This window comes from Engraulis encrasicolus, chromosome 16, assembly GCF_034702125.1.
Source record: "Engraulis encrasicolus isolate BLACKSEA-1 chromosome 16, IST_EnEncr_1.0, whole genome shotgun sequence".
In the NCBI taxonomy this organism is placed as follows: Eukaryota; Metazoa; Chordata; class Actinopteri; order Clupeiformes; family Engraulidae; genus Engraulis; species Engraulis encrasicolus.
The window spans coordinates 42,574,482-42,601,223 of record NC_085872.1 but is presented as its reverse complement, the minus strand read 5'-3'; the positions used below and the strand labels follow the sequence as shown (position 1 = coordinate 42,601,223).

The 26,742-nt window shown below is 42.7% G+C and overlaps 3 protein-coding genes across 3 annotated transcripts in view; 2 read left to right on the top strand and 1 right to left on the bottom strand.

The window, feature by feature from the left end:
- The first annotated feature begins 1,021 nt into the window (after nucleotides 1–1,021).
- ebna1bp2 (EBNA1 binding protein 2) lies at nucleotides 1,022–6,363 on the top strand. The gene is made up of 9 exons (XM_063219682.1): nucleotides 1,022–1,262; nucleotides 1,385–1,468; nucleotides 1,688–1,860; nucleotides 2,706–2,829; nucleotides 3,286–3,375; nucleotides 3,469–3,544; nucleotides 4,955–5,045; nucleotides 5,884–6,064; nucleotides 6,168–6,363. Exons 1-9 carry the CDS (start codon nucleotides 1,176–1,178, stop codon nucleotides 6,213–6,215), a joined length of 954 nt encoding a protein of 317 aa, XP_063075752.1. The 5' UTR covers nucleotides 1,022–1,175; the 3' UTR covers nucleotides 6,216–6,363.
- A 394-nt stretch (nucleotides 6,364–6,757) lies between these two features.
- On the bottom strand, nucleotides 6,758–9,669 carry LOC134465803 (doublesex- and mab-3-related transcription factor B1-like). Its single transcript, XM_063219681.1, has 4 exons — nucleotides 8,959–9,669; nucleotides 7,971–8,185; nucleotides 7,130–7,265; nucleotides 6,758–7,033 (listed from the first exon to the last, which is right to left on the bottom strand). Exons 1-4 carry the CDS (start codon nucleotides 9,512–9,514, stop codon nucleotides 6,966–6,968), a joined length of 975 nt encoding a protein of 324 aa, XP_063075751.1. The 5' UTR covers nucleotides 9,515–9,669; the 3' UTR covers nucleotides 6,758–6,965.
- A 4,220-nt stretch (nucleotides 9,670–13,889) lies between these two features.
- The window catches only part of LOC134465801 (low-density lipoprotein receptor-related protein 8-like), a 59,467-nt gene continuing 46,614 nt past the window's right edge, over nucleotides 13,890–26,742 (top strand). Inside the window, exons 1-2 of the mRNA XM_063219678.1 lie at nucleotides 13,890–13,975; nucleotides 14,621–14,740. Of these exons, the coding sequence (XP_063075748.1) occupies nucleotides 13,909–13,975; nucleotides 14,621–14,740 (187 nt within the window). The 5' untranslated portion in view covers nucleotides 13,890–13,908. The remainder of the gene's footprint in view (nucleotides 13,976–14,620; nucleotides 14,741–26,742) is intronic.

The following is a 26,742-nucleotide window of genomic DNA, read 5'->3' as shown; positions in this document are numbered from 1 at the left end:
AATATGAAACGGTCTCTGCAACTGCTTTAGGTTCCATTGATTTAATGATAATGGTATGCGCTGTTAGACGGTTAAAAACAAAAGGTTAATGCTGAATGTGTCATGTGTCAGGGTGTCAGTTTGGAAGCGGGGCAGATGCGCGAAGGATACCAAAGGCTACTGCAATGGCCTGCTCAGAGTCCAGTCCCCAATCCTAAAGATATTGTGGCGACAGCATCCAGGCTTTGGGACTTTGAAGAATGTGCTCATGCTTTCGTTTTCAATGATGGGTACCTATGTTTAATTTCGAGCGGATCACACATGGAATAATTCGCCACTGCACAGGCGTTTTACTGCACTTTTCTTGTACCCATCTTTCGATTTTTAGAAACTGGCACCACATATCTGGTCTTCAAACTAAGATAGAAGATACACTTAATAATTAGGCCTATTCAAATTAGACCCATGCGTTAACAAATAGGCCTACTACATGTAGCTGTCCTTATATTAATTTCCCTCGGGATTAATAAATTATACTAAACAGCCTCGCGTGCTGTTCATCACGAGGTTCACTCAAAGCTCCCAGCTCGTGTTTCCTACACTCACCAAACCATTAGGCCTATACATTAGTGGAGTAGAGAGAATGGATCTACGATTTTATTTGTGAAAACTCTGCGTCTTTGCTCTGCACGGTGCAGTGACTTCCAGAGCTATTTTTCTTCCCGTGTAGAAGTTTAGCGCTGAATGACAAGGGGGAGGCAGTCGATGTGCTCAGGGGGGAGGAGGGAGATGTGCTCAGGGGGAGGAGGGAGATGTGATCCTGACCTGCCCCCCGCCCTGCACACTGCAGTTGAACATACTTGCATTTTTGGGAGGATGTGATCATGGTAAAAGCTAAACTATTTCCAAAAGACACGTTAAAAAAACCCACATTGATGCCACATAGGATAAAATAAATGTCACCAATACAAATACAGAAATAGCCTATTTTTATCCCTAGGCCCTGGACTTCAAAAATATCGTTCGTCTTCCTTTCTTACAGTCTAGGAACCTTCGATTGATTCCCCTGGACTACACGGTGCAATTTGAGTGATGCACGTCGCACAAGTGATTCCCATGTGTTAGGCAAGCGTGAGTTGTACAGTTGGGCAACGCTATTTCATATAGAATAAACTCTTTCATTGCACTTTGTTGTAATGGACACCTCGGTGGATGAAACGAGGTTGGGTGTGAAAGATGAGTTTGAATCAGAAGAGGAGGATAGTGGCATGGATGATGAAGAGGTGAGTTTTTATTTTCTGAATAGCTACTTGCCGTCAATGTTTACAGTAGCAATAGCCTATAACTGATTGGGATTCTTGGAGAGTTGTAATGTGTTTCCCTCTGGTGTGTTCTTCTCACAAAGTTACAAGAAGCTTTCGCCAATGGATTGTTGAAACCTGGTTTAAATGTAGCAGTGGAAGAAGCAAAGACCTTCGTCAACAACACGGTGAGTGATGATGCCGACCACCACACGGTGAGAATGATGTGTTTTAGTTGTGTGTGTGTGTGTGTGTGTGTGTGTGTGTGTGTGTGTGTGTGTTAAAGGACAACATAAAATCGCTGTAATCTTGTAGACTGGTGCAAGGCCCTTCCTTGGTTTAAAAAGCAGGCCCTGAAAGAAAGCCAATTTAAAGTTGCGTCTATGCAATTTGATCTCTTGTTTCAGGCGGGTATGAAACAGTGCCTGGCAGACTTCCGCAAGAACCTTCCTTGGGTAGAGAGATTGGACCTAAGCAATCTACCAGCTCCCGACATCGTTGCCAAAGCAGAAGGCAGACTGGTGCCCTCTGACAGTGGAACAGTGAATGCGGAGGATGATTTCCAAAGGGAGATGTATTTGTGAGTATGATGAACTTTCCTACTTTTAGCATGGATAATTGCAGTCAATTTCAACATGCAGTTGTAATGCTCACTCTACCCTGGACTTGTCAGTAGGCCTACCTGAGAGTTTTTTTTCCTTCTTCCCTTTTCCGAGGTCCTGGTCATTGTAATGGGGGCAGTGCTTTGTTCACATTAAACAAATGTTTTATTATTTATTTATTCCCAAAAACATCCAAAAGGTTATACAACAACAGCGGTACCTTTTGGGAAAATATTTGGATTAGGCCTATGTTAATTAAAAAAAAAGTAAACAAACGTTGCCCCCATTAGAATGGCTCATATCTCAGTAAGGGCTGAGCCGAAAAATGCGGCATCACTGGATACTGACAAGTCAAGGGTAGAGTGAGCAATACAACAGCATATTGAAATTGACTGAAGTGGTCCTTTAAGTTTAATTGGGTTGTAGCATCTAAACTCTTCTGGAAATAAGCTGATAACATCCTCCCTTGAGTTATGTAATTGAATTTTATCTTTCTCCTGCACTTCCAGCTGTTCTCTTATAGTCTGGCAATGTTAGATCTAGTTCCAATGTAGCAATTATCATTGAATCCCATGGTACCATATGATTCCGTTGTGCTAGCTTGGAGGTGGAAGGTGTAAAATCAGCTTATTTCCAGAAGTATTGCAGTGGCGCTTTAATACCATTCGGCATCAGTCACACCTTAAGTTTTACTTATGAACCAATATGTAGTAAGCAGTATGTATACCACAGATTTACATAATGCAATTCATTGCCATTGTACCTGGTTGTAATATGTCCAAACACCAACAAAATAATGGGATTTCACTCATTCCTCTTCCAGCTATCGCCAAGCCCAAGCATCAGTTCTAGAAGCCTTGCCGAAACTACAGAAATTAAATATACCAACTAAACGACCAGATGACTATTTTGCAGAGCTGACCAAAACAGACCAACACATGCAAAAGGTTAGTCACACATCTTAGACTTTCCCTCTTGTTTTATTGTTTTTAAACGTGTAAGGGTGTTGTTTATTAGACGTCCTTTAAACATCTGCATGTATGAACTTAAATTATTATATATTTTTTTACATTTGTTACCTATGCAGAATAAATCTGTAGGTTTTGCTGATGTACATGTATAACGTGTAACCTTGTTTAGCCATAGTGGGTCTGGGCACAGATTGTATCATCATTGGCCCTGCTGTGGCTCAGGCGGTGGGGCACTGCACTGCTACGCCGGCGACCCGGGTTCAAGTCGAGCCCGGATCCTTTGCCGTCCCTTTCTCGTCTCTCTCTCCCCACTTACTTTCCTGTCTGTCTCACTGTCCTGTCATGTATAAAGGCCTAAAAAGCCCAAAAATACTTTTTGAAAAAGAAAGAATGATGAAAGAAATGTTTACTGTATTGTTTTTCTATCCACAGATTAGGAAAAAGCTACTGATCAAGCAAGCGGCAATGGAAAAATCTGAAAAAGCAAAGAAACTGAGGGAGCTGAGGAAATATGGTAAAAAGGTGAGTTTTCCCTTCTCTCCGTCGTTACTGAACATTTCAGTGGATTTGATGTAATGAGACAATTGAGATAATGCTGTTTGTGTTTTTCTAAAGGTTCAAGTTGAGGTCCTCCAGAAGAGACAAAAAGAGAAAAAGGCCATGATGTCAGCTGTTAAGAAATACCAAAAAGGTATACTTTATGGAGTTTTACAGTGCATACCTACTAGAGTGTGGCTCGGGCCGGTTTTTTCTGTCCGAGCCCGGCCCTCAGCCGACAGAAAAGTGATCAACCCCGACCCGAGCCCGAGACTAATTAAAATGTTTGTGTCCGAACCCGTCCGAAGCCCGAGACCACTGTAGCCTAATAACAACAGAACCTGTGCGCAAGCAAGATTTTCTATGTGGGCTCCTCCATACTCAAAATACCACGTGATAAACAGCCAGGATAGGCAAAGACATTAGGATGAGGCAATTTGCAGTAGCCTAATTTAGTTACGCACGCATAGTAAGTATAAACACACACACACACACGTGACAGCGCACCTTATGTTTCTTTCGGTTAGACCAGAGATGTTGGGTGCGGTGATCAAATGCATGGGAGGGGCGTGAGAGGATAAGAAAGGCGAAAACTAACGAATACATTTTGGATGCACTGCAGTCAGCGCGGCTATGGAACATTTGTAACGTTACTGTTAGTGCAAATAAATCCCCTCGAGCCCCGTGAAGATGCCGCTCCTTGTCGTTAAGAAGGATGGGCTATAAGTTCACCCCGAAGAACAGTAGCCTGTTCGGCCCTCCAAGAGAATCATTTCCCCTGATGTCCATGCGGTCAATATCAAATCTGGAAAGGTTGCACGCGCATAGTTACAACTGTACAGTGAAAATGACAAGAATTAAGAACCTACGTGAAGGACATGAAATGTCACAGCGGACAAAATAGTAACAGGTCTCCGCCCCTACCTTAGGCAACTCCACGTAGCGTGTGCGTCTTCTTTAATCCATATTATGCTCCTTGCTACTCCATGCTGGAAATGTAATCCTTGGCGAGCAATGCAGTGACAAACTTCGTCATTTTATGTTCAACATTTAAGACAGCATCGAAGGCATGCTAAAACATGGCCTACACTAGGCCTACAACAAAAGACCACGCGTTCACTGACAACTGTTGATTTGGCGCTTATTAAGAAAGCAAGTTGACTCGGCATTCCTGCTCGGCTGACTGGGAGTGAGCGTCCATGTTGCCGCTGGTAACCGGCGCGTGCATACAGCCAATAATAATCCTCGCACGAGTAGCCTACCAACGTTTTCATTTATGCATATTCAATTACTTATTTTTAAATCACAAAACTGCCGTTTGAATGAACGTTTCCTCTGGTTGCTTACACTTTTCACAATGTCTGTTTGCTTCAAGCCCGAGTCCGACCCGAGTCCGACAGATATTCTATTTTTTTGTCCGAGTCCGGCCCCACCCGTCGGGTTCCGACTCTGCCCGTCAGGCTTCGGTCGGGTTGCCATGCTCTGATACCTACTGTAATTTTGTCATTATTCAAAGAATCATCACTACATCTCCGGTTATTGTCAATTACCCATTACTTTGCAGGTATGACAGACAAACTGGATTTCTTGGAAGGAGATCAGGACCCGTCGAAGAAAGGTGCAGGACCATCTAAAGCGCAGATGAATAAGAAAGGGTAAGACGAACCTCATGTTGTACAGTACTAGGGGTGGTTGTTATGGGCAGTATATGCTATGGATGCAAATTACCGATTAATTCATTACTTGTTAGTTGATTGACCTTATCAATCGGCTCACGATTAATTGATGAGCAGCACCCACCCCTCCCCCCCCCCCAAAATGTTTCACAAAACACCCCCATTCAATCTAAAAATGAAAATAAAGACTGAGATAAAATGCTACATTTAAGTTTGTTTCTATTTGTATTCTTTAATGCAAAGGTGATGGCAATGTTCCCACTCTTCACTCTTTTTACCACCACACATGCACACTCCAAGATAAACAAATTTGTTTTAAATGGTGTCAAGAATGTGTGGTGGTTAAAGGTGATTTGTACAAAGTCAAGTGTCCGATCTGTTAAATCAAGCATGGCATTGGGACTGACATGGTTTGGTGATGCATAAATGCCATCAACTTTGGAAAGATTCTGTGACGTACTGTATATACCAGCATCTACTGTATTAACTTTTAGAGTTAGAGTTTTAGAGAACCCACCTAGATGGTACATTAGGGCACCTGATTCATGTGTTGATATTGTGAATAGGCAACACTAACCCACATATGTGATGTGAATAGGATCATAAATACAGTCTGTAGGTGAATTATATGGCACTTTAACAATCAGAAATGCACTTAAACAAATGTTTTGTTCATATGCAGAAGTCCAGGTGTGGATTGTTAAAACTGACCCTTGATACTTTTAAAAGCACTTCACTGAATAATACTGAAAATATATTTCTAGCAGCTGGTTGTATTTGTAAAATGCCATTGTAATGTTTTTTTTTCCCTGCCTAGACCCAATGCGAAGAGGAAGTATAAGGACCAGAGATTTGGCTTTGGTGGAAAGAAAAAGGGAGGCAAATGGAACACCAAAGAAAGCCACAACGACACGTCAGGTTTTCGAGCCAAAGTGGCTCATGGTAAAGGGGGAAAAACATTTGGAAAAGGTGGAAAGAAGGCAGGCAGGCAAGGCAATGTAAGTATATCAATTGAATCAAACACCTCTTTTGTGCTATAGCATCTTGCTTACCAACTCTGTGTTTTAACCTGCCTCTTCTTTTTAACACATATACTTGTAGAAGCGGCCAGGTAAGGAAGCCAGGAGGAAAATGAAAGGCCGCAAGTGAGATGAAGAGGTGACGACTATGGGCTTTCTGTCTTTGCACACATGGAAATGGACATAACTCTGGCTGTATAAGCATGATTCCATTGGACATTGTTCTTTTTTTAGGTAACTTGTAAATGTTTTGTAATAAAAATGTTCATGTGCTGATACTATGAGTTGGTTGCTTTAGTGGTGTGTACTATTCTGTACCTAGGCGGCAATGCAAGCATTCTCCCATTTCCTGGGTTTTTTGTACAACAGAATTGCACATGCCCACAATCAGTTGGTTACCTATACATGTATACACGTCTGTCGTGGTTGGACAGATCCCCATTATCTTCATATCACTATGGATGAACTCATCCTGATAGTGGCGCTGTTTCGCTGATTGGATTTGATCGTGTGTGGTGACTATGCAGGACTAAATTGCTACAAAAAAAAATGCTATTTAAGCAACAGTGCTATTTTCATAAACTATACACAATGTTTATTGCAAAATTGTTTATTTTCAAAATTGTTTGACATGAACAGGGAGAAAAATAAACAAATGATCAAAATAGTGAAGATTTTTAATGGTTTCTTTGCTTTATTCAGTGTTTGTCTCAGACCATTGATTGTCTGGTCAAATATGTAGCCAATTTCATTTCATAATTTGCAGGTGACAATATTTTCACTTGGAGCTGTTAATTCATTAAAGTGAAATGCCATCATGAGATGTCAAGAATCAAAGAAATGTCAGTGATCTGGTGTTGGGTGAATCTATGTCCTGGTATCATACTGTCTCCTGGGAAGAGCCATCCACCGGTAAGACGTCAGTGCCCTGGCTGCCTTGCAGTTTATCTGTCGCACAGAACAATTTTATTTAACGCTTCAACATAGAGCTATGTAAACGCTGCATTTATAATTTGGTCCAGCTACAAAACATCAGTCACATACCTGAATCGAACTCGGCCCTTCTAAACTCTCTTCCCTGTTGTTGCTGTGCGGGGTACAGATGACGTCTCAGAGGAGCCTCCTCTCTGAAACCTGGACACGGCATGGCGTAAGGAGGGAATAATGGCATACAACCACCCTATGGGAGAAGCAGATTCAAAACAGATATAGCTCATGAGAAATTTAGGGTAATAAAGCATGTCATTGTCCTACTCATCCTTTCTGAACAGCAAGGATCATTACCTCTTAACTGCATGAATATTCCATTTTTGGAGGGGAAAAATATTCTTTGCTTTGGGTTCCAGATTAAACATCAATAATAACCCGCCCACCTTCAAACAGATATTGGTATGTTGCCTCAAGGCAACACTGCACATTAAAGGTAGAAAAACGGCAAGGTTTTTTTGTATTGTGTATATTACTGGAACAAGGATAACACCAATTCACAACATTTAAATAACCAAAAAAAAATGAATTACTGTTACATTACTGATTGGAAAACAATAGGCAGCGGATGGAAACACCACAAACCTATTTCTGAGGTGTGCTTTCTTTTGACACACCTCCAAGTCATAATTTAAACACCTGTTCTGCATTTTACCATTACAGTTACTACAAAAGAAAATGGAGGTGTGCCAAAACAATTAACCTCTTAAAACACGCACACTCAAAGACCAATGTCATATTCAGCATTCTGTAGAAGTAATTTTAAGTTCTTTCAGACATCCATCGAAATACCATATACTTTGTTGTATATGGATTTTTGAAACCTTGTCTGTGGTTACACTCTGTCCTTATCTGTAGACATACGCCAATGCAGAAAAGCCTTTTATCACAGAATTACCTGAGGAGAGATATGATCTGCTGTATAGACGAAGCCTCCAGGCTGAGGATGAGGGAAGAATGGGTCTTTGAATGGCACCTGTGGCGGCTGCAGGTTGACGAGAATGGCAGGGCAGGCGTATCCGCCCGGATATGAATACACAAGAGGGAAACCCATCCTCTCTCCCATGCTGTACACATGGTGCATCATCTCGGGTTGCATCTGACCACCAGAGCCTAGGACAGAACAAGCAAGGTGGAGAACATGCCGATTAAATCAAGTGTGCTTTATTGTCAAAAATCTATACAGGGTTAGCACAGAAGTTTGACATTGCTTTGACCAGTCTCCAATGTGCAGTTTTAACAACAAATATTTAAATAAGACATTGGTAATAATCTCTCTCTCTCACACACACACACGCGCGCGCGCACACACACACACACACACAAAACTAACCTACTACTCATACATGAATTTACAATCTCTGACACATTCATTCACAGCATACACAGACAATACACTCTCACGCGTGCAGTTTTTCAATCACTTATACACTGATATAGACATGTACAATGCACACACACTCTTGTGCAATAAGCAGAGATTTTTTTTAGGAAGGGAATCTAAACTGTCTCTGCAATAAGAATACTGACATCATACCCCCCCCCCCCCAACACACACACACACACACACACACACACACACACAGCAGCAGCAGCAGCAGAAGTACAATCAATCAGTGGTCATAGCAGTAAAGTGAAAAGTGTAGATCGGTCGTCCATGCACTGAAGTCTATTCACATTTCTAATATAGTTCAATGCTTGATGCAAAAATATTTAAATAATTTGTCACCAAATAGACCTAATGATTTAATCAAATTTGCCTAATATTTTGAACTTAAATTGTATCTAGGTGTAATCTAGGCTCTAGGGTATGTATGCATTCCATATTAATTCCAAGGCAACGTAAGGCAACTTGGATTTGTTGGCTTGCTACATTTACTGCTTACTTCTATCCATTGGGGTCTCTTCTCGTATTCCATAATGTGGAGGACCAGCAGATCGTCTTTCCACTGGTTCCTCGACGACTGTTTCACCAGTAGATGGCATGCTGAGGTGGTCTTCTGCAGCAGCACCTGGGACCACTTCGAATTCCATGTAAGTTTTGCCATCAGCTTCTGCTCCACCTGCTGGCATGCAAGCATCGCCCGGGCCCAATGATACAGTAACCTCCTTGCCCGGGCCAGAACCGAAGGCGTCCGGCATGTGTTCGACAACACTAGCTTCTCTCTCCTGGGCTGAGGTAGCATTAGCCTGAGGCGCTAAAACCGCCGAACCTCTATTCTTCGCAATCTCTTCTCGATAGCTTTTCTTGAGTCGACGCTGAGTGGCCATTATTTTTGTCCTCTCTGTTATGAGAGAGCATTTCCAGCATTGGCACGAAAAAAATTGGCATTTCCCCGAATGCCCTTTCAGTGGTACCACAAAACCGTGGTTTCTGCATCTTGCACATTTCGGATTGCGCGGCTCTTTTTGAGCACTGCTCTTCATGTAAACATACGCCATTGCAAGAATAAACACTGCACGCGACTTTCTGAAAACAATTCGGGAAATGATAATAAGTTAGAATGTTTTGAAAAATGTTGCAAAAAATCAATAACCAGATCAACACAGATATGCTGCTGTGTCAACTATTGCAAGTAAGTTTCAAAGTGGCCAGTTCCAATGAAATATGGCAGATTTGATGCATGAACAGTAGCCTATGTGTGACGTAGGGGGGAGGGGGCTCTGGGCACTTTAATTGAAACTTTGTATCGTTTTTCATGTCAATCTGTGTGAACACTTTTTAAATCAGTTCCCACAGAAATAACTGGGCAAACAAGTTTGGACATATCCACTAATTTTGGAATCAAATTTGTAATTCGCTCTTTTTGCTTCATTTCTTGGCCTCTCTTTCATAAATCAAACCAAGCGTAAAATATATGTAAAAATATGCCTCTCATAAGAGGAATAAAAATAAATGTTATATAACTAACCAAAATATCCAATAGTGCATAATTTCCAGACAGTCATGATTCATGACGAGAGACCAGCCCCAACCAAGTGATATTATATTGGTTGGACATTGAGTATCAGTTTGGGTTTGCAGAAGAAAGTGGGAATTGTGGGAATTGTGTTGTCCTGGCAATGATTTCACCATCCCCATCTAAAACTATGCTCTGGCACCCTTGAGCAATTATAAAAGAAAGACTTTACAAGCCCCTACACACCCCCTGAAAACCGATAGAGAAATTAGTTAATGTGCATATTGTGAAGTGAAGTACAAAGTGAAGTGAAAGCCCAACTGGGAACTCCAACAGTCATTGTGACACAGCACACCACAGCACACAAGTGCACACTTCACACAACAAAATTGCATTTATGCCTCACCCGGTGCAAAGGGGCAGACCTCAGTGGTGACTGAAGCAGTGTGTAGGGACAGTACTATGATCAGGGTACTTCATGGAGGAGGATGGGGGAGAGCACTGGTTAATTACTCCCCCCACCAACCTGGCAAGTTGGTAGTCGAACCGGCAACCTTTGGGCTACAAGTCTCACGTCCTAACCACTTACCTTTGACTGCCCTGCATATGCAATGATGTCATGTTTGGTATCCAATTTTTTTTTTTGTCGTACACAAATCATTGTTGGGCTTAACAAATAATGCATATAAATTTATAATAAATAATGAATAAAATCATCAACAAATTAGTTCACTTTATTGCAGCCTTGAGCTATTTTCTATTTAAAAAATGCCATCAGAGATAAGTGCGTGCTGTACTGTACATCTGGAATGCCTTTTGGAAGATACAGTAGCTGTGTCCTTTTTGGTGTAGTTAAAGCTTTTGATGTATGCAAATCATGCATAACAATGAACAAAAAAACCCAAAAGAATTAACCTGTACTTACAATAAAAAAAACCATCCTAAAATCCATATCACTGTGGCCAAATTATTATGCCATGCCTATGCATAGACTATAGGCCTACTTTTTTGTAGTACTTACCTGACATCTAGTGACCCTATATACAGTTGAGGACTATATTATTAGCCCCCTCCTGAAATTACATATCTCTTGATTTCTCAGTAAGAATGACCATTATTAACCGTTCCTGTTATTCTGGAAACAAATATACCATGGAGATAGTATCCAATAAGTTAAATTCTTAGTTACACAGTGACCCAACATATTCTTTTCATAATGTAACCAAGGCCATCCTGTGCTGTCCACCAGCGGTACCCCGTATCTCTCTCCCCCCTGTGCTGTCCACCAGCGGTACCCCGTATCTCTCTCCCCCCTGTGCTGTCCACCAGCGGTACCCCGTATCTCTCTCCCCCCAACGTTTCCTGTTGACCTCTTCGACCGTCCTGTCGAAATAAAGTCAACAACATACTTTAAAAAGGCAAGACTGTTTCTGTGTGCCCCGACGGGTGGGTTAATAAAATGGCCTACTGGGTCCAAAGACACAGGGTCTTGCTGAAAGGTGAACTTAGGTTTCATCACAAGTTGCCCTGTATTTCGTTCCATCCATGCATCAATTAACACTACCATGTCTCCTGTCCCTACTTAAAAAAAAAACATCCCCATGATGCTGCCATCACTGATAGTAGTGAGACTGATGTGTAGTTTATTTGCAAAGCAAACAGTGTTTTGCCAGAAATGTCAAAACTAAGTGTTATCTTGGTCTCATCTGTAGAGAGAACCTCTGAGCTGGGGAAATCTGTTATTCTATGCCTTCTTTAAACCTCTGAACAATTTTATACTGAACTTGTTTGCCGTATTCTTGTAAGTTCATGATGCTGTATGCACCCCAGAGTTCTACTTCTCCGACCTTTGAGATCATTAAACCAGACTTAATTACATACAGGTGAACTCAGTATTAACATTTAAACATCATCAAGCAGCTTTTGAAGACAGCTAGTTTAAAATCATATAAAGTTCGTCCCACTTCGAGTCTGTGTGTTAATTTGTGTATATCTTTCACATACATTTTAAATGAAATATATTTATGTCTGGCTGGTGCATGGCAAAATGTTGAAAATGGTCAAGGGGTGTGAATCAGGACTTTACATCGGCACCTGCCAACCAGCCAAAGGCTGGTAAAACTTTGCTGTGGCTAGTAACAATTTCAGTCTCACTATCCACTTTGACAGGTACCTTATTCTTTAGTGTGACAAATCCGTTTTTTTTGTATTTAAATTCAAGAATATTCAAAAGGGGAGAAAATCTGACAACACAACTCCTGCCAGCCAGCAGAAAAGCTAAATGTGTAGTGACTCTGGAAAATCACCAGCCACAGTGGCCAGAGAACAAATAAGTTAACGTCATGCTCTTGTGTGAATACTTTGGCAAGGCACACACGTATATCGCCACTGCTTATCATACCAATCAATACTTATTTGTACATATTCTGCACAAATGTCCGCCGTAATTATCTGTACTCTGCTCATATCCCACTTCTACTGCATAGCTATTTATTCTCATATCTACCCACCCTATACTTTTACGAGGTGTAGAAAATACATTTTGTAAATATGTCATATTCTACATGCACTTTAGGTTTTTGCACTTCTGATTAGATACTAAGTTGCATTCCATTACTCTGTATTCTTACATGAGTAATGACAATAATAAAGTTGAATCTGATATAATCTTGTTATGTTGATGTTACTGAGCCAAAGTACAATATATGCAAAAAGCATAACATACCATGGTACCACCAGCATACCATCATTTAACACTTATGCCCTAGTTCCTCTTATACCGAATTAAAATGACAAAATGGTTCACCTTTTCACACATGTGCCGTTTCAACTACCAAAAGGGCATCTCTAAGAATCAAATCAAAATTCAGTGTATTGTATGGTGAATAACCAGTCTAATAATGACAGGTTTGAACAGTTATCAGTTGATGCATGCAGTTATATTCCATTCCATATTATACTCAGCAGAGAATGTGAGACTTTGGCCGAGGCCTAGGCTGTGACCTTCATACAGTCGTCATTCATTTGCTATCAAATATTTCATGTTTCTCATAGGTTCTGCAGGACTTAAACATAACCTAACTAATTGACTGACATGAGGCAGTGAGGAATGTGGTACCGCTGTTTAATCTCATATCCTGCAGCTGCTAATATGAAACTTAAACATCCTACATTAGAATCTATGCTGTGTTGGAACGACAGGCTATCAGAATGAAAATCAGGGTTGGGTTCCGCTTCAGCTTTCCTCTATTAAAATGACTGATTATTCTGTCATCTCCGATTGTGGCCTAGATCTGAGTGACAGCATCATTTGTTGTCCCAAAATGGCTAGCCTATGTGACAGCTCTCCAGTCCAATTGAAGCATACAGGGTTTTCTTGTCCAACTTACAAATAAAGAATTCTCTCTCTCTCTCTCTCTCTCTCTCTCTCTCTCTCTCTCTCTCTCTCTCTCTCTCTCTCTCTCTCTCTCTCTCTCTCTCTCTCTCTCTCTGTGCGCGCGTACACACACACACACACACACACACACACAGGGGCGCACGCGAGACACTTGACATGACTCCAGTCCTCATGTGGAATCTTAATCAGGTTTTGTTGTCCTCAAAAACTAATCCTTTAAATATTGCCTATTTTTGTCTCGGTAATGTGTGAGAGTGCAACCATTTTGGTTACATCATTTACATCCTCGATACGCTGGAATGTCGATTATGGCGACGAGTGTTGCGCGCGTAATGCCCAAATTGCAAACCATTGCCCTGCAAGATCCAGGTCCAGTCCCGTTACGATGAAATTAAACCCCGCCCACTTCACGATGTCGCCAATGGTTCAAATTGTCAGTGAAGCTGTGGGGGCTCCAGTGGAGTAGCACCGTCGCATCGGTAGAGGGAAGGAGACGGACCTGCTTTGTCTGTGAATGAGCGGTGTTGTCTGTTGTAGAGATGTGGAGTGAAATAGGAAAACTGTTGTTTTTCCATTTGTTAATCATGGAGCTACACTCAACAAAAGGTAGGTCTTGTAGCCTATCGGAGGGTCAATATTAATAGAAATTAGAAACGCTGCCTGCCAATGAGTGATTTATCGTTTGCTTCATAGCCTTGCCTCTAATTAGACTACTATGCTACCGTTGGTAATATCAACGTTGTTTGCGGGGGAAATCAGTTTGTTTGCTTTTTGTTCATAAATAAACTGTACAGAAATACACTAGAGTCAATCTGGGGAGTTATTCGTCAGATGGTTTTAAAAGAATCTTAGAATATTGTAGGCAATAGTTGAATATTATAGCCCCAAGATGCGGCCACTCGTTACGCTATGGAAATGAGACAATGCATGAGGACAGCCGAGTTATTGTAATAAGACCAACCAATTGATGCAAGTAATTGTAGCTCTCATGCGTTCCAAGTAGGCCTAATAGCTTTTTGATCAGATCCGAACCATTGAAGACTGGACCTCCTGATTATATTTTGCTTCATTTTGTGTTGGTGAAATCTTATGGTCGTTTTTGATACTCTCCTAATCCTTCAACCATGTGCTGGTTGTCCTTTTTCTTTCGTCAAAGTAAAACACTTTTGTTACATTGCTGTGACATTGTTGTCCACTTGGATGAAACAGAGTTGCGTTGACGCTTCTGCTTTTTTATTTCTGTTACCCCAGGTACTGAGGAGGAGTGTGAGGATGGACAGTTTCAGTGCAATAATAAGCGATGTATACCAACTATATGGAGATGCGACGATGATGACGACTGTTCAGACAACAGTGATGAGGAGAACTGTCGTAAGTAATATAGCCTATATTATAGGCCTAATGCAAGCTAATAGGCATTGGGTTGATACACAATTTATTTTGTGATGAGTTGGCCTAATGAGATCTGAGTAGGGAAACTGGAAAATCACTGTACATAGCTTAAAAAAAAATGGTGTTTGGAAGGAGGCTAATAACAATGTTTGGATGTAGTTTTCTTTCATCTGATTTTGTGTGTAGCCTATCATGGAAGCAATGGAAAGTGAATTCATTAGTTTCTTTAAGGCATGAGATTGACTGCCGGCTGAAATGTAGGAAGAGGAGAATTGCATGTATTCACCTGTCATTGATACTTAATTGACTCACTGGCTATGGAAAAGGAGAGGCATAGCCTACATACAGTACATAATATGCCATACAGTAACATAAGTTTGACAAGACTGCTGTAAAATAAGGAAATAGGATATAATAGCTGTGCACAGGTGCAGCAGCCTCAACTGAACCATCCAGGCCCACTACTGTTTCTTGTTGGTGGTGGCCTACATTTACTTGGAACAAAAACAAAGAAAAACAAAAGAAATGGAATGCATCCAGTGATGCAGCAGTCCATTGCCATGCTTCACTCTTTTGTCTTGCAGTTAATTGCACATCAACAAGAATGCATATGTGCTGCTTGTTCTCTCTCTCTCTCTCTCTCTCTCTCTCTCTCTCTCTCTCTCTCTCTCTCTCTCTCTCTCTCTCTCTCTCTCCCTGTGCGTCTGTGATATGGATAGCGACTTGATATGGATTGGGAAGGAATTGGGATGAATTTTGGGCTTGAATGAGCATCTCACAATTTTGCCTGTGTTCTGCACACACACACACACACACACACACACACACACACACACACACACACACACACACACACACACACACACACCCTTTACGCACAGACATACATATACTTTGTGACGTGATTGTGCCCGCCTGCCCACAGAGGGCATGATGGGTATGCTAGGAGAGTTGAGCACCCGGCATTGAGACCAGTTGAATGCGCTCCCCAGGCCATGGGTAGAAAGCAGGTCATTTGGAGCATTTGTTCTGCTACATAATTTAGATATGTTGTGTGGCCTTGTAGGCTTGCCGAACGCAGTCATCTTTTGTTGTTTGTCTCGACTTCTCTCCCTACTATATAGCCGATGATGACAGACAGTATTATACCTATTCCTGCAGGAAGAATAGCCAAGAGGTTTGCTTCTCAGTCTGTGGCGACCGTGGTTTAATTGAGCAGTCAGTAATCTCTAATCCGCTACATTCACAGTGAATTTAAAGTATGGTAGAGGTCATGTCACATAGACCAAAGGAATTATTGTATACACCTGCTCCATGCAGAGGTGTTGAAGGCATTACGGAAAGTAGCTTATAACTGTTTATGTATATGGCACCTGTTTTGAAAAAAATCATTGGCCTGAGAGAGGTCTATGAAAACAGTCAGAAGCCCCATCATGTGTGAGTACACATGGGATGGTGACCCTTACATCCCTTGTGCGTTTCTCGGCTGAAAATGTTGCTCCAACACAGTCCTGGCTTCCCATCCCCCCACACCCTAAACCCCTACGAGCCCCTCACTCCCTCACTCCCCCTCCCCCTCCCCCCTTCCCTCCGTCAAATTGAATTGTATGCTGTAACGTCAGAAAAGGATTGTGAATAAGCCCTCATGTTATTACTCCCATTCTGTGTTGAGCAGTCTTCTATGTAATGCATGCGCGGCACAAATTCAGGGGCCTCTATAGAATAAATGGGGAAACCCTCCTGAAGTGGTGTGCAGCAGAGTGAGACATGTCTTAAGTAGGAGGTCAGAATCACGCTGCCTAATAAATAGGCTACAGTAGGTTTCTCAAACATCACAATGATACAGAAAGGCTCAATGCACAATAAATGGCTGTGTGCACCTTGTTGTCTTTGCGAGATGATTCATCGTTTAGATTTACATCTGCTGAAATGCAAAAGACTCAGAAATGTAGAAAGCAGTTGACTTTTTTTTATTGACAGTGGTATCATATGAAGGCTAAATGTAATTTCACATTACTACCGGGCCATCAGAATTTAGCTTGCTGGAGTGTGCTCCGTTTTTTTTTGCTCTTATGGATGAACGGTAATAGAAGTGATGTCAAGCCAGAGCCCACAGTGCGCTTTAGTCTCACAAACCATATTGTTGTTGTTGCAAATGAATGGTAGTGATTCTTGTCATAAACCTACCAAACTATGGTACATTAAGAGGATGCTTTTGTTGTTAGATTAGTTAAATCCATCCAGGAAGACCATCTGATGACTTGTTGAGTACACCGTCATGGACTTCCCTTTTGTTTAGTATTCAGCAATATTAGGTGATGCTGTAATGCAGTGGAGACACAGTGTTACGGTATATGTTAAATGTACTGGCATAGCCTTAGCCTATGACATCAAGGTTTTGGGTATTGAGAATCCACAGTCAACATGGAAGCGATTCATAATTTTGTTGAGGACAATGATGAAAGCTCACACCTTCCAGCCAAGGAATTGAAAAACATTCTAGATCACCATGTCCTCAACATTCCAGTCTAGAATCTTTCATTGTTGTGCTCCCAGCAAGCCCCAAGACTCTCAGCTTTATTATTGTAGACTTCTCCATTTACCACTGGCCTCCTCCTTGTTATGTATCATTTGTTTATTGCCATGTGTGAGATGAGAAATACATCAAGAACAATATCATAACATATTTTGTACCATATCTTCTTGACAGAACCCTTGTCTCTTTCCATTTGTGCATTGTTTTCTCTCTCTCTCTTTTTTTTGAGAGAGAGAGAGAGAGAGAGAGAGAGAGAGAGAGAGAGAGAGAGAGAGAGAGAGAGTGCATGTGTGTGTGCGCGCGCATCCCTAATGTGTGTGCCCAAGACTGCTGGAGACTTGTTTGTTCATTCAGTAATCAAAGCAATGTCAGTTTTTTTTGGTTTGGCTGTATAACCAGTGATGGGAGGAGAGGATGCCTGCTAGCTCCAGCCTGGAGAGCACACAGTCATACACTGTGTGTGTGTGTGTGTGTGTGTGTGTGTGTGTGTGTGTGTGTGTGTGTGTGTGTGTGTGTGTGTGTGTGTGTGTGTGTGTGTGTGTGTGTGTGTGTACTACACCATCCTACCTTTGTGAAGCCACTGCTATTGGAGCACACCCACATGCTGGGGCCCAAATCCTGGACCCCACATGTTTTGACTCCTTTTGCTGGAGTAGTTTTGTTGTTACTGGTAGAGGTGTAAAAACATTTCCTCACTGAGAGGTTAGGGATTGTTTTGGTTTGGGCACAGTTTACCATTATTTAGCTATTGTTATGGTTAATATGAATGGAAGGGCCCCACAAAGATATTAAGGTTGGGCTGTGTGTGCATGTGTGTGCATGTGTTTGTTCTGTTTCTGGGAATACACTGTATATGTTTCCTCTGCATGCGGATGTGAATGTGTAGACCTTCATGTCCTTACAGTTCATTGTGTGCACGCCATATGTCATTATGGGTTTATTAGAATGTGCTCAAATGCCAGTCTGCATGTGCGTTTGGGGTTATATCTGCATGCTCATACAGCATTGCTATTTCTGTGTGCACATTCCTACAATATTTGTCGACAGTACAGTACAGTTGTTCAGTTGAGATGCTTGGTTGTGTTAAGTGTTCACACAGCCTATGTTTACTGTTGTTGTGTAGTGTACATCTATGCATGGGGGAAACATTGTACAACATAAAATTAAAAAATGTACAGTAACTTTAACCACTTAGCGCAGCACTATGGCTCTCTGTAATGTCATGGCAATGTTGTTATGACGTAGTTAAGCATTTTCAACAAGTGAATAGGGTCGCCGGCGACCCCAGCTGCAGTAAGAGGCTACAAAACTGTATACATCTGGTCCAGTTGTGATGATTTGATGATGCTGTTCATCATATTGAATTGAATGTCTGTGAAATGTAATTCAGATTTCTTACATGGTTGGATTACAATGTAGGTTTAAAAAATGAAAATGGGTAGAACTCAACATCATGTCTTGATTGTGATGCTTGATTGTGGTTGTGAGCAGTGGGTTTGGACATTGGGCATCCTCCCAGTATGATTTGCAGGGTTTTGTGCTGCGCATTCCTAAAAATTACAATAACAATGCACAGGCCACCTGATCTGTGTGATGTCATGTACAACATTAGCAAAATGCTAGGCCTCCAAAAGTGAATCAGTTCGTAAATACTTGCTAGACTGTCAGCACACAAGATGTGGTCACAATTTGTCCACTCTTTGAAAAGGTGTCACACAAACGCACATGTATGTATGGAAGACCCGAAAACAGTATGTGTTCTACACTTTTGGGTGAAGGAGGCATGTTTGAGCTACTGTAAGAGTGAATTCCTGAAGTGAGCGGTGGTTTGGGCATTGGATAGCCTCCCAGTATTATTTGCAGGGCGTTGTGCTGCCCATTCCTAAAAATTACAATAACAATTTACAGGCCAACTGATCTTTGTGACGTCACATGCTACAGTAGTCTGTCTACAACTGCAGTAGCGCCGCAGTATTGTATTTCTCCACAGTAGTAAAACAGAAGCTGAATTGGTCGCTCGTCCACCAGGCTAAGACAACCTATGATGAAATGTGGTGTGTGCTTCAGTAGCTCAGTTGGAAGGCAGCGGTGATGCTGAATCACACATCCCTGAAGGGTAGAGTGGTGTGTGTCTGAGGGGGACAGGCAGGGAAGCCAACCTTTGGGGAAAAAAGAATTGTCCCTGGTCCAGGGAGAGGGGTTAGTCAGAAGTTTGGGGGAGCTTTCAGATTACTTTTGCCTGAGCCCTGGAAAAATTGTTAGCGGCCCTGGGGACAGCAGCTAGACTCCCCGGGTCTGGGAGTCTGTGGGGAGGAGTAGTGGCACCGCTGGCCCATGTGGGCTGCCCATGCCCCCGAGACTGCCAGGCCCCGCAGTGATGCCCCCCCATGCTGCTGCAGTCATGCTGTTGGAGAACCGGAAAAAGAAACAGTCAGGTGTCACAGAGGCCTTTTGCTGTTCTAGGTTAAACGGTGTGTGTGTGTGCGTGTGCGCGTGTGTGTGTGTGTGTGTGTGTGTGTGTGTGTGTGTGTGTGTGTGTGTGTGTGCGTGTGCGCGTGTGTGTGTGTGTGTGTGTGTGTGTGTGTGTGTGTGTTAGTCCACACATGGCAGTGTGACCAAAGTGCTGCAGAGAGCTTAGATGTATTTTGGAAAAGGAAGAAAACATCATATGCCTTGGAAACTGAAGCTGAACAGATGGATATAACATCCATATAACATATTTGGTCCAAAAACATGAAGTCATTATGAGTGTAGTACTTTGAATGTACAAGGTACAGAGACCGTCCCTGATCCTTATGTAGAATTTGTAAGACGGCATTACGCCAGTGGAGCGTCCTTTCTGATTATGCAGTTCAGTTATCAGGGTTGCTTTTGCAGCTGAGCCTAATATTCAGCACATACCAAGTCTGCGTCTTTTAGTATTTAGTGAATTGTGTTCATCGTTTCTACTTCATATGCCAGATTAGGGGTGGGCGGTATGGCCAAAAATGTATACCTCGGTATAATTTTAGCCACGGTATATATCACGGTATATATCACGGTATTGTACATTTGTGTATAAAATGTTAAAATTAAGCGTTTTGTGGCAAAATGACCAAAACACAATTTTGTAGCATTTTATTTTATGGAAATGACTGGTCAGACATTGTTTTATCTTCTATGTGGGAATTCTTGTCATTCAAATCATTTGAAAACATTTTTTAAACTTTTAATCTATAACTGTAACTCTACATCTACAGGACGAAATGCGCTATTGCGGTAGACGGTATGAGACAAAATCTCTATCATTGATGAAAAAATACCGCACACAATATTATACCGCGGTTACCGCCCACCCCTATGCCAGATACTGCTTTCATTCAAGTTGATGTCATTCATCATTGTACTGCTGTGATGGCTAGACACTTCATGCCATCCATATGGTATATGGTCATGAAATGCATATGCTTTAAGGCGTGTAGCTGAAATTTCGACCCCTATGTGTGTTTGAACAACATCTTGTGGTATTCCAATCTGTTGCTACTGCATGTCTGTTCTCCAGGGCTTTAAATTACGTAACACTAGCCAACCGGCCAAATGTTAGTGAAGTTTCTGTTTGGCTGGTAGAAAAGACCAAGCCACTTTGACCTGTAAGTGAGTGTGTGTTTGGCAATTAATTGAACATCTAGCGATTTTGGCTGGTGATGGAAAAAGTACTTTTAGAGCCCTGCTGTACTCATCTTGTGGTATTCCGATCTGTAGATACTGCATGTCTGTAGACTCAGCGGCCTCAGCTGGGTCTGTTAAGCCCCCGGCACTCTTACTCTCCACTGGCCATCCTCCTGAGCCCTGCCCTAATGTCGTTATATTCGGGCCTGCGTGGCTTGAATCCCACCATTATCTGCGATTAGTGAGAGCAACGCTGTTGAGAGATTAACAAACTCCGAGGGTCGAGGCTTAGTAGCGCGGTACCCATGCAGCACAGAGGTGAGCTGTCTGTCCTCATAGACAGTCTCATCACGGGCAGTAGGCTAGTAGAACAGTCCTGCCCACCACTGCACTGACATGCACTCTCGTATAGCCGATGTAATTGAGATGGGTTTGTCGGCTGAACGTGAATATGATTGATGGAGCTATCAGCATCCACGTTGCTCTAATACTCCTGGCATGCCGGCTGTAATCCAGGAGGCTTCTCAGATTCCAGTGTTTTGACAATTTGTGTCAAATGCCTCTTAGAAAGCTGCTTACTTTACAGCTGTGTTTGCAAATAAGCATTTGGGTTGAACATAAAATTCAGTTGTGTGGGCAGGTTTTGTGAGAAGATTAAGAACTAAACTTTGTAGTGTTAGCTGACAGTGCATGCGATGTGCATTACAACTATCTTTGATGGATGAGATGGTTTAAATCGAGAGAATATTCAATATTGTGTCCCTGCCCAAATAAGATTGTTCCTTTCTGAGCGCCTATTTTCCCACTTGTGTAGGATTATTGTGTATATCATGTTCCATAGATGCTAATTTGTGACTATGTGTCAGACTTGTTTGCTGACTTTGTCAAACAAAAACAAAGAAATGTTAATATGGCATTTAATATGATCAGCAGGGTAAACATCCCCGAGGTATACACCAGAGCTAATCACAGACACTTGACATTTTGTTTGTTTTTCTTTTCCCACAGTGTGTCGTATCTGAGGGTATGAAACCACATTTCAGTAAATTCTCTCACAGTGACTACATAAACGTAGTCTTGGGCTTTATTGTATAATCCTTGGCATTCCCTATAAAATGACAAATTGCTGTTAAGCCAAAAAGAAAGTTAAAACGAATAGAAAAACACTTCCTTGATGAACACAGTCATGCATGAAGAGCCCCGATGTGATGTTTTAGAAAATGGGTGTCTGATTATGGGTATTCCACTGGGGGAAAATATAAATATATGAAAGCACCCATCCCTGTGTTTTGAGGCTTTTAGTTCTCGTGGCTGTGTGTGTGTATTTTGAACATTGTTGAATAAGGTCAGCTATTTTCCCCTCTCTGATCCAATCTGCTGTCTGCAACTAGGCCATGCTAGTGTAAGTGTACCAGTTTGTTGCCATGGCACTTGTATCCCATGTAACGTATGACTCAGCAGTGACCAGTCAAAATCCTTTTTCCCCAAAGGACTGCTTTGCAATCAACAGGCAGATGGTTGGTCTGCATTGTACATGTGTGACTATGGTTCTAGAAGCTGTTACAGTATTCTCTTTGTTATTGTTGTTGAGGAGGATTGCCAATCGTCCCTTGAAATACGGAATCGTCCTGTGTTTAGAGGTGAAAGTACGGGTTCCGTATTGAGCTGAAATGCAAGGAATGCAACATTTTCTGTGGGAGGAGGACCCCCAGACCCCGCGCCTCAATTAAGTATACCGTATTTTTTCTCCATCGACAGTTGGGTAACTTTGGAAAAACTTTGGCAGCTGATTGACGGTAGAAATATACTTGTCCCGAAGCCATGATATTCACAACACCACAACATTCACTTCCAGCATCCTTCCACTCCACACACTGCACCTGATTCCTCCATCCTTCTGTTCAGCACAGGGACTTTCAAAGAGTCATTGGAAGGCAGCCCACACTTTTGTTTTTCCTCCTCTTTCCCACTCGTCTTTTCTTGTTCTGCTCTGCTCCCTTCCACCACTCACCTCCCTCCCTCCCTCCTCCTGTCTCCTCTTCTCCTCCTCCTCTTCCCCTCTGCTCAGTGTTGCCAGATTGGGCGGGTGCTACTTGGGATGAGCGTCGGCGGGCAAAAACGGGAAAAATTGGCCATTTGGCGTTTTTTTAAACCATTTTGGGCCCATAGAAGTCAATGTAATTTGTTGAATTTGGGCGGAATTTAGCGCATTTTGGCGGTTTTGGTCAGACACATCTGGCAACACTGCCTCTGCTGTCCCCTGGGGGAGCCATCCTGCTGGCCTCTCCAGGCCGCACCTCACCGGCGTGGGTCTTAAAATAATAGCTGAGCTTGGAGCAGATTGGGGCACACTAGCTTGTTTTCCTGCAAGACTGATTCGCCGTGAATACAAGTGCGCTGCGTTGTCTTTACACTTGTTCTGTGTGTGTGTGTGTGTGTGTGTGTGTGTGTGCACAGAATGAAGGTGCTCAAGAGGCGCCTGCCCGCCGCACACAGCAGGCACGCCATCATCGGTAGAATAAACAAGCCCTTATGCACTCAGCACACCCGAGCCACGCACACAGGGGAAGACTCTCAACTCCTCTTCACTGTCTTTGGACGATTCATTGTTGTGTTTCTTCCGTCTGTTCCAAATCGCCCTCTTGAATGCACTCCTTGGGCAGGGATGACACACGTGCCCTGCATCCCTTTAGTTAAATCTCCTTGTCCCCCTCACTGCAAAGGCGGCTGGTTTTGGTGAGTCACCGAGCCTCTTGAGGGGGAATCGGTGCAGGCACCGGCTGAGGCCAGCACTCCTCTGCAGTAGAGACACAGAGAGATAGAGAGGGAGCTAGAGCCCAAAGCCACACCATGAGGGGGGCACCAGCAACGGGGCACAGGGGGGGAGGGGGGCTGCCATATGTGCTCGCACCCGTCCCGCCCACCCATCCGCCAAACACCCCCCTTACCCCAGCCTCCGCACCCATTTGACGATCAGCGCGTGCTGTCCGACCCCTGTTGGGTGCACGCTGGATGATCAAAGCTGCGCCCGAGTCCTGCCTGGAGGATAGAGGGTTTCAACGGCAGTCGGAGTGGGCCATTGGCTACGCTGGCTACTAGCGCCCACCTCGACTGTCAGTGGTGGTTGTAAAATTCCTATCTTCTGTGATATGATGAGCTACGTGACTTGAATTTCTCATTTTTCTTTAGGGCCTACGTACATCAGGATAATTATAATGTTGGAGGAGGGAGTCTGGGGTTGAACAAGATAAGTGCAGAGTGAAGAGTGTTTGTTTCTTATTTTTGTTCTTAAAGCCCTCCTTGAATAACCTCTCAGAGGTGTTGCCATGGTGATTCTGCTAATAATTGGCCAATTTGAAGTGGATATGGTGCATTGCACAGGCAATAGGTCTGTTTGCCATGAGAAATGAAGAGTTTTTGTGTAGAATGTCAATTTTTTAGACAACGGCCGTTTTTTAATTTTTTTAAAGCTGTCCTCCAAGCTTTCCAAAAGTCATTATTGTTGCAAGAATCTCCTGGTCATAAGACTTGCACATACTTACTGTAGTTTATTTATAGGTAAGACACATTGACACATTTTCTGATGGAGTGCTTGCCTGCTGGCCTGCCTGCTAATGGATGGTCTTCAGATCTTAGGTTATCTTGGTACCTTTTTTGAGCTGGCACTGGCAGCTCCCTCAGGCTTGAGAAGTGTTGCGTTTTTTTTACACATCTTAACTGTGCTATTGCCCAAGGCGGTGTCTTACAGAGTTCAAAGTGAAAGGTGCGAAAATCCACATTTCCAGCCACTTGAAAAGTGGACTCATCAAAAATAAATGTAGATGATGTTAACCCCGAGACCCAATTAGCTTCCGTCTCTGGTGGTGAACATCTGGAATGCCTTGGCTTACACCTGCACACAGAGTTAAACATCCGAAATGGGGCATTTCTGGCCCAAATTCGCTGCCTCACAGACAGACACTAATAGCATTAATGTGTGTGATGATGATGAGGGTTCATGCGGCCAGGTCAGACCCCTGAAATCCGGAGCTATGATTAAGTGTGCTCCCCAAAGTGTTGAGTAGTAATTAGTGTGGCTTGGGCTCTAGCAAGGAGCAGTATGGTGTGTGTACGCTCCACTAATCACCTCGGCTCACATCAAAGAGCATATGCAGCAGCACCCTGGCCCTAAACGCTAAACCCTGTGTGAGGAGCCGCGCACATCACAGAGTCTGGCGCAAACAGACAGGGACTGCGCGTGCACATTGGGTGCACGCACACACACACACACACACACACACACACACACACACACATATGCTGTGTAGTTTCACAACCTTAGTTTCGCTAGAGTTGTTTATATGGAACACGCCATGTCAATTTTCGTGCAAGAGCTGTTCATTTTCAACTAAATCATTTCAATGTTTTCAGTTTATATTTTTGTGGGGGAGGCTAGTGTAAGGTAATATGCACATCATTGTACCATTGTACCAAATAAGTCTGGTGTCGTGCTGCAGGACGTGAAAACACCCAGGTGAATATTCCCCATCTAGTGGAAACATGTTTGGCTGGAGTTTCAGTCATCAGCAGTAATTCTGAGATCCTTTTCCCACATCTTATTGATTTTCCCTGCTGCCTGAGCACGGTGATGCTGATATATCATTGTGTTGGTGGGGGCTACAAAAGCAAATTAGATGGCCATTTTATGCTTTAGCCCCTTTCAGGAGTTGATTTTCTGGTGTTGTGCGAATGAAATGCAGGATTGTAATTCTGTGTAGATATGGCTGTGCGCGCCGCAATGCTACTATGATCTCAACGAGCATTCTGTTTGAGACATGCTTGGAGCATTAATGTTGCATGCGATATTGGAACATGATGTGTGATGAACTGTAGCATCAAGGGAGTAAGGCGGTGATAAATTGGCATAAAATGGCCCCTTTCCTCTGTTTATTAAATGTCAATCCATTCTGTCTGAGTAATATCATGTATCATATGCTTGTTACTGAAGAATGCCAGTTCAAGGCGGAGGACCCACTGACATACATCTGTGGCATTTAAAGCAGTTGCCATGTTTAGCAGTGTATGGTTACCACCATTAAAAAGGCTCAGATCTGTAGAGCGGCCATTCTTCCTTAAGTTAATAAAAGAGGGATTTAGAGAAGCTTCCTCACTACGCTGGAAGGAACGGTGCTATCATGTGGGTCTCGCAAGGGATTTCTCACTCAGTAGCAGGAGAAGTGATGGCTGTAAACTCACTGCTAACCCGAAGCCCAGAATCTTCACAGAAAACCGCACTAATGTGATTTCATTTCCCAAATGCAGGCTATTTAATTTCAATGATGGAATTGGGAAGTAAATGCTAATCTTCTCTTTAGTGAGCCCTGGCCTTGGCTGCTGTAGGAGGATCTGTTGTGAGTGTTGCTTCTGAATGGCTACAATCTCCTTTTTTAACAGATTTTTTTTTACTCCGCAGCGCTTTTATTGACTGATATGAGCTTAGACGGTGATAGTATTTGAAAACACACGTGTGTGGTGGTCAGACAGTATTCTCTAAATTTACTGTATTTGCTAGACGTGAATAAGAGCTTGTCCTTGAATTTCCATTGCAAACATGAATTCACAGTAAAATGACGCACCTTAAGGGGAGATGATGGCTCATCAGTGTGTTATTACCCTAAGGCCATCCCACTGATGAGGAAACGTGTAGAGCACACGTGCAAAACCTGGTCATCACAACTGACTCTTGCCCTTCTGCTCTTTACGCCTTTTCCTCCGATGTGTGTGTGTAGCTACCCAAATGTTAGAGAGCCGCCAGCAC

Coding starts and splice junctions, on each gene's coding strand:
- ebna1bp2 (XM_063219682.1), top strand. CDS start 1,176: ATGGACACCTCGGTGGATGAAACGAGGTTGGGTGTGAAAGATGAGTTT. Junction 1,263..1,384: donor GTGGCATGGATGATGAAGAG/GTGAGTTTTTAT, acceptor CTTCTCACAAAG/TTACAAGAAGCTTTCGCCAA. Junction 3,376..3,468: donor TGAGGAAATATGGTAAAAAG/GTGAGTTTTCCC, acceptor GTTTTTCTAAAG/GTTCAAGTTGAGGTCCTCCA.
- LOC134465803 (XM_063219681.1), bottom strand. CDS start 9,514: ATGGCGTATGTTTACATGAAGAGCAGTGCTCAAAAAGAGCCGCGCAAT. Junction 7,266..7,970: donor CAGATCATATCTCTCCTCAG/GTAATTCTGTGA, acceptor CTTCTCCCATAG/GGTGGTTGTATGCCATTATT. Junction 7,034..7,129: donor AAGGGCCGAGTTCGATTCAG/GTATGTGACTGA, acceptor TCTGTGCGACAG/ATAAACTGCAAGGCAGCCAG.